At 38.5% G+C, this 14494-nt stretch overlaps 3 protein-coding genes across 6 annotated transcripts; 1 reads left to right on the top strand and 2 right to left on the bottom strand.

Moving 5' to 3' along the window:
• The first annotated feature begins 3732 nt into the window (after positions 1-3732).
• On the top strand, positions 3733-7266 carry LOC116208464 (heterogeneous nuclear ribonucleoprotein 1-like). 2 transcript variants are annotated; one of them, XM_031541931.1, is made up of 6 exons: positions 3733-4124; positions 4260-4331; positions 4613-4841; positions 5307-6153; positions 6226-6480; positions 6739-7266. In XM_031541931.1, the coding sequence occupies exons 3-6, from the start codon at positions 4626-4628 to the stop codon at positions 6750-6752; spliced, it is 1332 nt and encodes a 443-aa protein (XP_031397791.1). In that variant the 5' UTR covers positions 3733-4124; positions 4260-4331; positions 4613-4625; the 3' UTR covers positions 6753-7266. The 2 variants fall into 2 exon arrangements, with proteins under 2 accessions (XP_031397791.1, XP_031397790.1); XM_031541930.1 differs by having other exon boundaries at positions 5307-6480.
• Positions 7267-8146: 880 nt separating this feature from the next.
• On the bottom strand, positions 8147-10421 carry LOC116209441 (putative yippee-like protein Os10g0369500). 3 transcript variants are annotated; one of them, XM_031543080.1, is made up of 5 exons: positions 10000-10421; positions 9388-9496; positions 9119-9169; positions 8912-9003; positions 8147-8656 (listed from the first exon to the last, which is right to left on the bottom strand). In XM_031543080.1, exons 1-4 carry the CDS (start codon positions 10140-10142, stop codon positions 8920-8922), a joined length of 387 nt encoding a protein of 128 aa, XP_031398940.1. In that variant the 5' UTR covers positions 10143-10421; the 3' UTR covers positions 8147-8656; positions 8912-8919. The 3 variants fall into 3 exon arrangements, with proteins under 3 accessions (XP_031398940.1, XP_031398941.1, XP_031398939.1); XM_031543081.1 differs by lacking the exon at positions 9119-9169 and having other exon boundaries at positions 10000-10417; XM_031543079.1 differs by lacking the exon at positions 8147-8656 and having other exon boundaries at positions 8670-9003.
• A 1032-nt stretch (positions 10422-11453) lies between these two features.
• On the bottom strand, positions 11454-14494 carry LOC116207485 (ras-related protein RABA5a). Its single transcript, XM_031540444.1, has 4 exons — positions 14147-14494; positions 13049-13282; positions 12562-12933; positions 11454-12139 (listed from the first exon to the last, which is right to left on the bottom strand). Exons 3-4 carry the CDS (start codon positions 12899-12901, stop codon positions 11802-11804), a joined length of 678 nt encoding a protein of 225 aa, XP_031396304.1. The 5' UTR covers positions 12902-12933; positions 13049-13282; positions 14147-14494; the 3' UTR covers positions 11454-11801.

The following is a 14494-nucleotide window of genomic DNA, read 5'->3' as shown; positions in this document are numbered from 1 at the left end:
CCCATACTCTTTTTTTATTATAATGAGCACTTTAACTGTAAAAATATATCTTAATTTTATCATTTTGAAATTCAAATGCCTTTTCCACTTTTTAGCCAAACGCTTATCTAATATCTCCCCTTGATAATGTTTTTGATAGGTACATTTGATCTTTTTTGTTTTCCTTCCCAGATCTGTTATGAATTCAAGACATACAGAAATTTTAGCGTTCCTTGACTAAGCGTTCAGCTGCTCCAAGTGTAAGAAGTTTTCGCACTTCATACAAGTGCAGAAAAGTTTCGAGGAAGTTTTTTATAAGTGCGAGGGTTTTCGCTCAAGAATAATAACATTTCATACAAGAAACATGTTATGTAAAGAGAAATTCTTTTGTACTAAATGAAAGGGTAGTTGTGCGAAAAGTTTCTGCACTTGTACAAAACCTTTGCACAAATAGAACAAAGTTTAGTACTGGATTTCAGCACTTGTATGGAATATCGTTCTTTAAGTGCGAAAATTTTTTGTATTTGTATGAAACTTTTGTCAAACATTTTTGCACTAGTACAAAATGTTGTTGTCCAGGTGCAAAAAGTTTACACGCACTCAGCCACCTGAAAGTTCAGCTGATGAACACTAGAATTCCCGTCAAACATGGCCCAACAAACATATATTTACTTGGTGAATAAATGGGGACATTTTCCATGTAAGGCTACATATCGCATGTACGATTCATTCAACACAAACAAGAATCCTCGGCTTAACTGCGAACTAGTGCTATAAATACGCATGTGCTTCATTAACGATTCATTTTGGGGCAATTGTTATAGCTGCTAAGGACAAATAGAAACGATTTGATGTTAATATTAGAAATAAGAAACAATGGTTAATTATCTATAGTGCCATAAATAATGATAACTAGTCATATGACTCGCGCAAATTGAATTTTTTAAATTTATATATCGAATACACTGTTAGGTTTTCGTCGTGAGATTTCATTTAAGTTATAAAGGTATCTCATAATTATTTTCATTAAACAAACCCAATACAATGTTGTTACGGAAGTGACAGTTGTAGATGTCATGAATTGGCTCTCTTTTTATCTGTACATTCATGTAATTTTGAATCTTAGTGGCACATCTTTAGGTTGTGTTTGATTTTAGAGTTAAGTAGAGTTGAATTTTACTTTTAATTAGTTTGTGATGATTGTGTTGTTGAATTATGAGAAAAAGTGTGAAAAATTAATGAATAGTTAAAAAAAGGTAATTATTGTGTTGTTAAATTGTGAAAAAAGTAATGAATAATTGAGAGAATTTAGTATTAAAAATTGAATTGAATGGTTAAAAAAATTAAAGAAAAAAAGAAAAGGAATAATTGTGTTGAAGATAAGTGAAATAGAATTAAGTAGAGTTAAAAAAAAATTAAACCAAACGGGCCCGTTTCTGTTTTCTTTAAAGCATAAATATAATGATATTTAGAAAAAAAATATTTTTAGTGCAGGACACTATGACTTTTTTATAATCTTGAGTTGGACATTTATAAAAAATGGTGATGTCACATGCTCCATTTGCAAGAGTAGAAGTCTCTTATCGCAAGAACTCTACTTGAAATACTTATAATAGATTCAACAGCTTGTCAATTTTATTTTAGAAACAAATATATAAATAAAATTTGAAAAAAGGAAAAAGCCAAAGAGTCACTGATTAAGTTATAGTTTGAGCGATATATAGTTATAGTTCGTGGATGCACAAACACTCCCTTCTGTCTCTCACATCTCTTCGTATTAATATTTATTTCTCTCATATTTTATATAAGCCACAAGATTCTCCCTTTTTCTCTGCCTATTTTTAATTATTATTTCATTATTATTACACAAAAATATTAAATATTCATTTGAGCAAATAAAAATTCAACCTGAGAAATTAACTAGTTCGTTTTCTTTTCTCCCAGCCGGTAGATGATGCGAAGAGCGTCGATAGCCAAAATTAATTCGATCTCCTCAACGTTCAAGTTATCCAATAACACCATAATCAAAGATTAATTGAAGGTGAATATGCTCGAGATAACTAACATGAAAATTACGATTTACGAAGAAATTTGAATAGTGTAATGATTGTAATTTATCAAAAAAGAGATAAAGTGGAAAAAAAAAACGAAAAAGGGTATAGCATCCGAGCAAACTTGTTCAATCCTTACCTCCCTTTGAAGAAATCATTTATTTACTTTGCCACCTCCCTTTTTCATTAAAGATGTAGTCATGCCCAAATTATTCAAAAAAAATGATGGTGAGCGTAAAACTATAGATGGAATCTCCTTTTTCTTTTTAATGGTAAAAGGAATAATTATTTGAACTTTATGTATTCTTTAATTTAATGATCAATTGTTCAACTTCAACCTTAGATCGGGGCACCAAATCGAAGACGAGCCTAAGTAATCTGCACATATGAGAACTATGCATATATACGACAATTTTCGCAAGAATATCCAAGTTACACAAATTGATTCGGTTGTACCAACATTGTTATCACAAGATTGACCCGTCTGATAATGATGGTATTTGAAACTCCTCAAATTTATTTTCAATTTTTTAGAGTCTAACAAACAGGCATAAATATCAAACCTAAGTTAATACTAAGACTAGTGGACAAGAAAAATAAGAAGAAAATAATTATGAAATTTATTTATTTTCCTTTTTCCCTGAAAAGGAGGAGGAAAGGAGAGAACAGTTAGCTTGTTGGGTGTCCTTACAAGATAGATTTGTTCCTTTTTAAGTCAAAAAAACTAACTTCTTACAGTATCCCTACAAATCAGGGGCCATTTTTGACAAGAAAAGTCCAACACGAGTTTCCCCAGTAATTTTTTCCATGTCCTTTTCCTCATTATCTACAAAATGAAAAATCACAAATTTTTTCGGAGTGCATTACCATCCAAATCGAGTTGGCTCGACGCACTGATGATAGACCTCTCATAGCGTAAATTTTCTCAATTCACAATACATGAATCCTACACCTTGTTTAACAGGATCAAGCGCGTACCTAGACGAATCAATCCACGTTCATTAAAAAATCATAAATTTTAGCTCCGAGAGTAATGTTCTACGAGAAACTGAACTCTCAATGAACGGAATTTATCTGTAATGCAGGAATTTGAAATTTATAGTCTCAAAAAATAAGCCGACATAGGTCTCACCAAAAGAAAATTATCAGTTTCAACAACCACGTGTCTTACATAGTAAGACGCATTGCTATTTGCAAACGTTAAGTGCAGTTCGGGTGCAAGAAATCCAAACTAATTGAAAGCACTGTCCGCCTCTGCAATATGATGCTGAAGTGAGGATTTTTACAAACTATAAACTAAGAACACCTAGTGACTTTTTTTTCGCTATGTATCATAATATTCAAAAGTCTAAGGGACTCGACTAGTCTAATTTAATTGATTTGACCAATTAAAAAGATAAAACTTTCCAGTCAAGAATTTTTTATATTCACAAGATTTGAACTCGAAATCTATTTAAGAGGAATAAACGTTAGACCGTTTTAACTAGCGTTGGTTGTAAAGTTATAAGTTTTTTTTTTGAAAAATAATAAAAAATCAATTTTTTTTTTTAAGAAAATGAATTGTGGGAAGTCACCATCTTCATCTATCGTCTTCGTTAACAGCTCTCTCTTACACCACGGGAGAGGATAGACAGCCCACAGCCCAACCCCTCTCTCTCTCTCTCTTTCAGACAATATATATATATATATATATAATGCATATACACCCTGCACGTATAAATATATACAAATTTTTTTTTTTGCCTCTGCTCATTTTCTTCTTCTTCATCATCGTCATCTTCCTCTCAATCAAATCTTGTTCTCTACCTTCCTCCTTCCTCCGCCTCCTCCTCTCCATCCGATCACAGGATTTCACTGACAATCAGTAACACGCGGAATCTATATCTGTATTTATCCGAAGCTTTTGGAATTCAATCTCTCCCATTGGACATCATAAAGGAAGAGAGGTAGAGGAAGGAGAAGGGGGGGAAAAAAAAAAGGAGCCAAAAAGAAAAAAAGGAGGGCTGTCTCTGCCCTCTTCTTTCTTATTATGCATCCTCTCAGATCTTGAGATTCTCATCTTCCAAAACTCTCTTCTGGATCCTCTCCCATTCGGTAATTTTTTTTTTTTTGGTGTTGGGAATTCTTAAATCGCTGCTTTTGCTTTCCATCTGAGCTAAAACCGATTCTGGGTCATCGGTTCTTTGCTTGTCTGATGTTGTATATTGGTTCTTGATGCTGAATTCTCAGAAATCCCGATCGCGGTCCCCTGTTCTTGGATTGATTCAGAGCCCCAAGCGTTTGGTGATTTCTCTTTGAGGGGTGAGGCTCTTGTCGGTTCATCTGCATTTTGATTTGTCTTGTCGGGTATTAATCTGAGATATTGTGTGGAATTCTGTATCATCGGATGGCTACGGAACAGGAGTAGGCAATGTTTTTTCTTGTTTCTTCGTCTGTTACTGTCCTGTTTTATTGCTGATGAATAGATCCGATGTTTGATGATGTTATTTTCCCTGATGAGCTAACAATTAATGCCAAACCGAACGATTTGGAGAATTCTGACTTCTGTGGGATTGAATTGATGATTGCTCTGCTGTGATCAGGTGAAGGATCTCGATGGAGACCGGGAAGCTGTTCATTGGCGGGATTTCGTGGGACACGAATGAGGACCGGCTTAGGGAGTATTTTGAGAGTTTCGGGGAGGTCATCGAGGCTGTGATAATGAAAGATCGAGCGACAGGTCGTGCCCGCGGGTTTGGCTTCGTGGTCTTTGCTGATCCTTCTGTTGCGGAGCGAGTTGTCCTCGAGAAGCATGTCATAGATGGGAGAACCGTAAGTTCCTTACAGCAGAATTTGACTGTCAAACACGGTTTTTCAAGCCCTTTGGTTAGCTGCATTACAATTTTCTACTCTTGATTTTTTTAAGAAATGATACGATTTGTAAAGAAGAAGAAGAAGGTGTTGCTATCCTTCTTCATGTCGAGCTCCATTGGTGCAGTATAGAGAGATTATCTGCTCCTCTCAGTCTTTCACTGACCAAGTTAGATGAATTTATGTCGGAGATAGAACAGGAACTTATGTTTGGAAACGTGCTGGTATGTCTTGGCACAAGTAGACAATTACTAGCATAGAATAGGATACCGAGATTTGGAGATATATTAGAGCTTCTGCATATGATGGATTGAAATTTTAATGAATCTAATTACATTTTAGGAACTCAATGTGTAATCTATTTCTAGTCTGTATCAGTCAGTAGCATTAAGATCCTTTGACTAATTGCTACTCGTAAATGATCAGGTTGAGGCAAAGAAGGCTGTTCCCAGGGATGATCAGAGCACCCCAAGCAGGAATGGTATCAGCAGCAGCAGCAGCAACCATGGGTCCCCTGGGCCGGGGCCTATCCGAACTAGGAAGATCTTTGTGGGAGGGTTAGCATCGAATGTGACTGAAGGAGAGTTCAAGAGGTACTTTGATAGATTCGGGACCATCACAGACGTGGTGGTGATGTACGATCACAACACCCAGAGGCCTAGAGGATTCGGGTTCATAACCTATGACTCCGAGGAAGCGGTTGATAGAGTCCTTCAGAAGAGCTTCCACGAGCTCAACGGGAAGATGGTTGAGGTCAAGCGGGCCATCCCTAAGGAACTGTCTCCAGGGCCCACCCGAGGCCAACTGGGTGGGGGCAGCACCGGTTATAACAACAACAATCTAGGTAGATTTAGCATCGGATTCCTCAACCTGAATGGATTCGGTCAGGGATACGGGCCGAGCTCAGTAGTTGGGTGTGGAGTCAGAGCAATTGGTCGTGCTGGAGTCCCGCAACCAGGTCCCACTTTAGGGTTGGGGCCTAGTGTTGATCAAGTCTCCAACCCTGTCCATGGGATAAATGGTAACTTTAGCTCGAGTCTCGGCTATGGCCAGGGGATTATGAATCCTTCAAACAATTGGACACTGAATAGGTACAATGGTAGCTACATGGGTAACAGTGGACGAATGGGGTCTATGCTGAGCCCTACAAATCAAAGTTTGTGGGGAACTGAGGGTCTTAATCCCACTTCAATTAGAGAAACTGGGACAGGGAGTTCGCCAGGATTCGGTTGTTTCGGAAATGGCAGTTCAATATGGTCCAGCTCTAATCAAGGTGGAGGAGCTATTTCTGTGCCGAACATTGATAATATTAGATTCAGTAGTGCTGATAACAGTTTTGCTCCAGGAGCAGGGATTTTCAGAAGAAACAAATCTACAGGTTTCTCTCCTGAGAGAAACAGCTACGATGGACCTTACAAAGACTTGTATGAGAATAGTTCAGTTTTTGGCGATTCGACATGGAAATCATCACCACCTTCTGATCTCGTGGGTTCCAGTCCATTCAGTTTTGGACTCAGCACTGCAGCTTCGGATGTGAGGAACGTGAACTCTGCTGGGTACGTTGGTGGTTATGGCGTTGTTAATAAACAGTCAAGTAGAGGTAAGTTTGGTTCTCTTCACCCAATTCCTTTATGCTCGATTTTCTTTACTTCCTTTCCCATGGCTTCTTTGAATATTACCTTATTTGCTAGCATTATCCCATGCTCTATATGTGCAAATGAAAATCGGCTATTTTACTACTTGAATCAAGAAAATTTTATTGTGATCTGCTCTCAAAGACTTGATTAGTTTTTTTTTTTTTTTTTTTTAAAAAGCCGAAGCTTATGCGCTCTTTGGTCATTATTTTTGTGTTTCCCAGGGATTGCTGCCTAGAATGTTATGCAGATATCGACAGTCTATGTAATCAATCATAGGAGAGTTGAATTCAGTAAATCGTGCAGAGGATCGTCATTCTTGTCTGGTGAGGGTGTTATAGAGCCGATTGGTTTGTTCGCTTATTTTGGAGGACTAATTAATCACAGCATTGAAGCCCGAGGGGTTATAGGAGCTTTTCTTTAAACTACCTCTTAATTAGGTTTTCTTCTTCGATGTAAAATCAGATTCCCGGGCGAATGGAATTGTATCATGCTTTTCTTTCGATGATACAGGCGATACATAGGAAAAACACAGACCATTCCTTGAATTCTCCTGTTCCGGTTTCTTCTCTTTTCTGTTTCGCTGTAAAATTTCTTAAAACTGATGTTTTCTCACTAGGTGTATACACTCTTTACCGCGCTTTTATTTACACGGAAATTGTACCATTTCAACATCATTAAGGATCTGATTGATTTATGTGTGATAAATGAGATTGGTGTAAATTGTAATATGTCGCTGCTTATGATTTTAATCGTCTCATTGTGTCACTGCAGCTTAGTACAAGATTTATGTATCGGTAACGGGATGTGTTTTATTATGTAAATGACCGCTAAATTTCATATTATGATGCTCTAACGATGATGATTTAGACAATGGTGCGATTTCTTCAGCTTCAGATGCTGAGTTCTGAACTTTCTTGCGAAGAATTGGACTTGCTGTCAAATTTGATGGTATCCTGTCGTTGTCACTGCAGGACCGACTCAATCATCGGTGCAGTGAATTATGTAATCCAAGATTATCCGTTTGGTTCATGAAAAAATAAGGGGTAATCGGAATAATTGGAACGGAATATTCCGATTGTAGGTGTTTGGTTTAGGAAATCGATTCCCTTATACAGGAGAATCAATTCCCTCACATTGGGGAATCACCCATTCCTTGGGATAGGGAATGAGGAAGGGGAGTCAAAATTAATTTATTTTATTTTTTAATCTAATTTTGGACTAAAAATTGATTAAAAAATAAAAAGAAAATCCTGTAAATGGTCACTTAACAATAAATTGATAGAAAGATTAGTGCTGCGTTTGGTTTCAAAGTATGATTTTAAAATTAAATTTTGATTTTGAAAAAGAATGATATAAATGATTATATATGGGATCTACTCTTTGACTTTGTATGAAATATTTTGTTTTGTTGTGGATAGAATTAAATTAAAATGTTATTTTAAAATCACACTAATATTGAATCACATGGATATTTGTTAATTTTTCACTTGAAGTATTGCAAATAATTATTGTATATTGAAATTTGAGTCCAATTCCGTAGACAATGAACCAAATAGAAGCAAACGGAGTAGAATTTCGATTCCTTATTAAATCGAACAAAAATGAAAATGTCATTCCACACGGTGTATATACCGGTGAATATTCGTCACTAATTAATCATGAAAATCTACAACTGTGATTAAATCAAATCACAAGGGCCTAGCTTATCGCACCAAAAAGGAAGTGGACCTGAGCCACGTGCCTCAAATTCGAGCCGATTCTGGCCATGAATAGCAGCCACTAGTAAATGATCAAATAACAAATCATCCTTGAAAGTGTTTTTTCTGGCCATATTTGAGTCTCTCATCCAAAATTCCATCACCAGATATCACTTTCATATGGGCTACCAGTCTCCTTCCCATTTGCCACTTATAGGAGTAGCTTTCTATTCAGGCAAGAGCGGTCCCCTTCCTCATCAACTGCAAAACGGACCCTCAGAGGATCGACTGGGAGTAATCGAGAAGAGAGTCGAGCTTGGTTATCATCACTAAATGATACATTAACTCCGACACGAGCCATCCCAATCAAAAGTTTCAGAATAGACAGCGAACCAATTTGTTCAGCTTCTTAACAGTTCACAGAGACTGGAATTCGACCAACCTACAGAAGTGCATAGGTTCAAAGGAATAACTCCCGATTAAGATGTTTCGTGTCTCGAAAGCTAATCGATGAGAAATGTTTGAGTTACAAGCTTAGAATCATATACTCAAAAAGTCTTTCTAGTCTTACTGAAGTAGTAAGTTGCCAAGGAAATAGCCTTCTCTACCTGACAGCCAACAAACCTCATCGAAACTTATGAAGGATGGTTTTGTTGGCTGGGAAAAAAAGTCTACTTCTGACAATCGAGATATCTACCTGCAGGGTCACCATCCATCCTTCAGCATTCTTTCCTTCTCGAGGATGTAAAGCCCTTCTTTGTACTTCTCGCTTTCTTCGTAGGCTTTCTCCTGGAAATTGCAACAATCCAGCAGAAAAACCCAAAGGACATGTAAAAGTGATAATGACTTAACATAAGAAATGGTATTTCATCTAAACAACGACTTTTTTGTCGGGTTAATATACATGTAATAGAGGCAAAATCCCAATCTTCCAGTGTAAACAATCTCTCTTTTCCTGGAATCAAGCAAAAGGAAGAGTGTTTCCAAACAAGAAAGACAAAAGGGATGCACCAGTCTTTTAAAATTCGAGCTGAAGCCCATAAATTTAGAGATTTGATAGTCTACAATTATCCAGGTACATCTGCGGTTGGGGATTCATAACAACCCCGTCGTTCACGATAAATGATAGTGATTTTGCACTAGACACGGTGTGAAGGTTCAGCTGAAACTTACATATCTCCAGCCCAGAATCTGTTGGCAAGAGCTGCAATAGATGTCGTTCACGATGTGGAGCCCGGTTGTAAGATTGCGATTTTCACTGGGCCCAAGAGAGATGTTCACCCTAAAAGATTCCACTCTTAGCAATGATGCATCATATCATACTCTGCCCCTTTCTTGGACGACAAGCTAAGTGTCTTAAGTCTTAAGCAACGCTCCAATTGGGAAGATAACAGAGGAAAACATAGATAAAGACAGGAAATGCAACCTTTAACACGAATTGGAGAAAACACATTAAAGAAATAGTCCTAAGGAGACATCCGACTACACCATCATTCCCAACCCAAGAAAACCGAACTTGGACTGCCATTAGCTGCGATTAATTGCTTATTTTGTTTGCAAACAATCTCACAACCTTTTACAGAATCTGTTCGGTTGGTTCGGCTCAATTTTTCCATAACATTGATACCATTGGATTGGAAAAGGCGGAAAAGCATAGAAGAAGAAATTCACCAGAAAATCGAAATAATAACAATTCAACGTAACAAGTGACAAGTGAAAATCGTATAAATTATTCAATTAGCTGTTTAATTAAAAGGGGATTTGGAGGGGGAGTGGGGGGCTCACGCATTTTTGAAAAGGTAAGCCCGGCCGAAGCGGCCGCGGAAGTCCTTGGAGATGATGTCGTCGTGAGAAGCTGAGTCAACCCGGCAGTACTTGCATTTGAAGATCTTCTCCCCGATCAGATTCTGTATGTACAGTCTCCCCATTTCTCCAGGCAGCTCCCAACCCTAAATCCCCAATTTCGGCTCCGCCCGTCCGGTCAGCTCGGGATCGGCGGTCCAAGGTCCCACCAATGTGAAGCAAAGCCAAACCGATTGATCGATCGCCAGAAACGGGAGGAGCTTTTCTCGGAGAGAATCGGAGAATCAGTGGAGACTTTTGGGATCGACCATCGACTTCGGGTACGAGGAGGATTGAAAGACGTTTCTTCTTCGAGTTGGGTTTCCAGACCAGAGCTCTCTCTTTGGACTCGACATCAATGGCGATGGTGCAATGGGTTTTGGACACGTGGCAACAAAACAAACCGTCTGAGAACCTTCTTGACGTCTTCGAAATTGTTTGTTTGTCCCCCTTTTTTCTTTCCTTTTTCCCTAAGTTTTTTTTAGTTTTTTCCAAAATTTCTTTTTTCTTCTTTACTTATAAAAAAAAAAGGAGCGGGTTTGTTTTTACTTTTTACAATACTCTTATGAGTGGGTCTAAGTAAAAATAGAGAGACGTATATAAAAAAACAAGATGCACCATGTGCGCTACACGCATGTATAATAAGTTAGATATATATTTAATTGGATTATTAAGATTTATTTGAATATGTAACTGAAGAAAGATTCATTTGAATATAAATGAAAATTGCAATAAGAATGATGAAATTATAGTCAAAGTAAATATATATAAAATAATGTTACACATAAAATTATTAAAAAATTAATTGATTGCAAAGAATTTGCTACCACCATTGGGAAAATAGAACGAGTATAAGTTGACTTATATAAAAATTTTATAAATAAATTAAGGAACACAAAAAGTATTACAATTTATGAGTAAGAATCAAACTAAAACGCCTCAGTTGAAGATTTGATCACGACACTACTATTATTCTTCTTTTTTTATTCGTCCTTTTTTTAATTATATTTTTTTCCATTTATATATGCATTATAAGTGGTTGACATATTTTCTCCTTGTTCACTCATTTTATTTTTTTATCGACTGCTTGCAATCTAGATAGTGCACGTGATTCACATGCTGCCAACCTACAAAACTAATTAACTTTTTTCTGTCTTATTCCAAGAAGATGATCAATTTATAGACAATGTGAAGATTTTCCTAATAAACACTACCGGAAAGAATCATAAACCGGTATATATTTTCAGGGTGCGAATGGTCATAATAAGTTCAGAGGGCAGAGCAGAGCGTTGGAATGAGGTTAAAACGCGATAGAAGAGGGTGCCAATCGGTACCGAGAGGCAAACTTCACTGTGCAAAGTGGTCGGCAGGCAAAACTTTCAGGACACAAAACAAACTTCTGTACAAGCAAAGGATCCTTAAAACAAAAAACAGAGCAGATCACCAGAAATTGCCAATACTTTTTGTCATATACCAAACTTTGTTCAATCCTCCCACACAAGATACACAATCCTTCCACCTTCTTCAGTATCCCCCTCTCCCCACCTCTTTGACCCATCAACATCTCATAAAACAAAGTGTCGCTTTTAGTCGTTATAATTCAACACGACTGAGATACAGGGCACTCGGAGAAGACGAAGAAGAAATGAATGAAAGCTTGAGCGGCTGGCAAGCAGATGAAGCGCCATAGGAGAGCAAGCAGAAGGAACTCATAATCGTTGAAGTTTCTTTGCATTTTGAGGAGACTAGGATGAGCAACACCCACCTTTCTTCTGTGCCTGATCCGCTTCATTGCTTCCTTCTCCCTGTATGACAACGGTCCTTCCGTTACTCAGTGATGCAGGATCCTGCTTCTTCAGTTCATGAGAAGCCATAACTTTCCGGCTCAGTATGTGGTAGATCTCTTCAACCACTGTTCGGAAGGCAGCAGAGACATTTGAGGAATCGAGAGCTGAGGTTTCCATGAAGAAGAGACCCTGGGCCTCAGCCAGCGATTTTCCTTCAGCAGTGGTCACCTCCCTCGCATCCTTAAGATCTGACTTGTTCCCGACAAGAATCGTTACCACATTCATGTCAGAATGAGCTGTTCAATAAAAAGGATACCCCTCATCAACATGTGCAACACACTGTTGAAAGTAATATTTTGCATTGCCATTCAATGGCAATGGAAGATCCAGACATGACTCTATATGAGATGGTCAGAGGAAAACATTCGAAATTGTTCATTTGAAGTCTAAGATGAGAAACGTTGAGAAAAATGACCATCGACTTCAGTAAAGGGTTAGATAACATCGATAAACAGCAATTTCGTAATAATTTACACGCACAGTGAGAAAGAGAGAGAGAGAGAAATGTAGCTTTAGATTTGCACAACACAATAAAAGGGAAGAGGCACCAGCACTTTCAACTCGTAAGAGTATCTATACAAGAATTGTGAGAAAACTAGCATTAAACACGGACAGGTAATATATCAAATTGACCAAAAGGAGATATTCGTGGACTTACTATGAAGTTCGTTAAGCCATCTACCAACACTCTCAAAAGTTTGGCGTCTACTAATATCATACACCAAAAGCGCTCCAACTGCTCCTCGGTAATATGCAGATGTGACAGCCCTGAATCTTTCCTGACCAGCCGTGTCCCAAATCTGTGCCTTTATTTCCTTCCCATTAATATCCATCTTTTGAGTTTGAAATTCTACCCCGATAGTAGATTTGGAATTTGGATAGAATTCATTTCGCGCGAATCTGGCGAGCAAATTCGATTTCCCAACAGCTGAATCCCCAATCAAAACTATCTTGAAGAGGTAATCCTCAGTTTGCTCCTCTTCGGAACGTATAGCCATCCTCCCACCAGTACCACCAAGGTATCGGCAATCTGCGAAAAATAGTGGACAAACCAAAAGTCAAGAAGGCCTCTATGAGTCTGACCATTCATGAAAGAAAGTATTTAAGTTTGGACAAGCAAGATAAAATGATGAATTTGTACTTACATCAGAGCAGGCGGATTTAGGTGGGCTAGAGATGGAAACTCGGAAGCCAGGGCACAATTATGAGTAATGTAACCTCTGTAATTACTGAATGCACCATACACAAATTTGACGGAATACTGATCCCTGAGAAATGCTGGGCTGCAACTTCTTACCCACTCTAAGCTTCTTGAAATTATGCAAATCTATGAGAAGCTATGCTATTGGACTCGAGCAAGCCTTTAAAGATCAGTATCCCTGCATGATCAATGGAATGACAGAAAATAAGTCCAAGGGACAGCTATGCACTAAGAGAGCACCACAAACGGTGTCAGCTATAGCGAAACTAACGGCTAAGGACTGTCACAATGAAATGCCGATGCATCTACTATGTTCTAACATTTGCATTCCTTAAGCCGATTCAAGATGTTTATCTTAAACGTACACACTGCCTGCTCCATAAGTTTGGAAAACTTTCACCACTAAAAGAGCAGTCAGGGCATGGCCTGATACACCCTGATGAGTGATCAATCAGTCGGCCCTTGCCCCTATTTGTTGACTGGTAAGGTATTTATTTCCACGAAAATATTTCGGGACAGAAGTAGTTAAAAGAGCGAAAGCTGTGAAATTCTCCAAAATGGGCATAAAAAAAAGTGACTTGTTGAGAGTCGAAGGCATACATACGCCTCAAAGCACCAGTACATTTGCAGTCTTGGAAGGTATATCCAGCATAAACCATCCATCCCTGGAAAGCCTTGCTCTTGGCAGTCGGCAATTCAATAAGGGGGGAGCCTACTGCCTAGGTCAAGAGGTCGAGAGACTCAAGACAGTTCAATCTATCTGACTTCTGACTATCTAAGACAGATCCATCGATCAGAAAATAATGCCCAACGCGAATTCACAATGACAGCCGAATACAAAAATCAATTGACCTCATTTCTAGCATTCGCGAAGGTTTCTAGCGGATGCCGCTCGCGGAGGCAACTGATGTCCCAATACAGCAACGAATGCAACGGAAATTCAGAAAACCGATGATAATCGCCAATGGCGTTGCGTTGAACAGACTCAAACCAATCGCAGGCAAAAACCAAGAAGCAACCAGAACGTAATCCAGAGACTTACCAGGAAATTGTAGCGATGACATACCGATGCGTGCCGATTGAGCTCCTCCTAGCCCCTTCCTTCCCAGATTGTGATCGGAACCGCCGGCCTGTGCTGTGCAGAGAGAAGACAATGCCGCGCAATCAACTCAACAATTCACCGACAAAAGTATGGATTGCGGGGCAGGAGAATTCATGTGATTCGACGGTTCCTCTGGGAAGTTAGGGCTCGCATTTCCGTTTCGAGGGGAGAGAGAAGGATCGAAAGCGCACTCGCAGAGAGAGAGAGAGAGAGAGAGAGAGAGAGAGAGAAGGAAGAGAGAGAAACAGAGAGAGAGAGAGAGAGAGAGAGAGAGAGAGGGAGAGAGAG

Source organism: Punica granatum, chromosome 5 (genome assembly GCF_007655135.1).
Source record: "Punica granatum isolate Tunisia-2019 chromosome 5, ASM765513v2, whole genome shotgun sequence".
NCBI classification, from domain to species: Eukaryota; Viridiplantae; Streptophyta; class Magnoliopsida; order Myrtales; family Lythraceae; genus Punica; species Punica granatum.
This window is presented reverse-complemented; position numbering and strand designations above follow the sequence as displayed.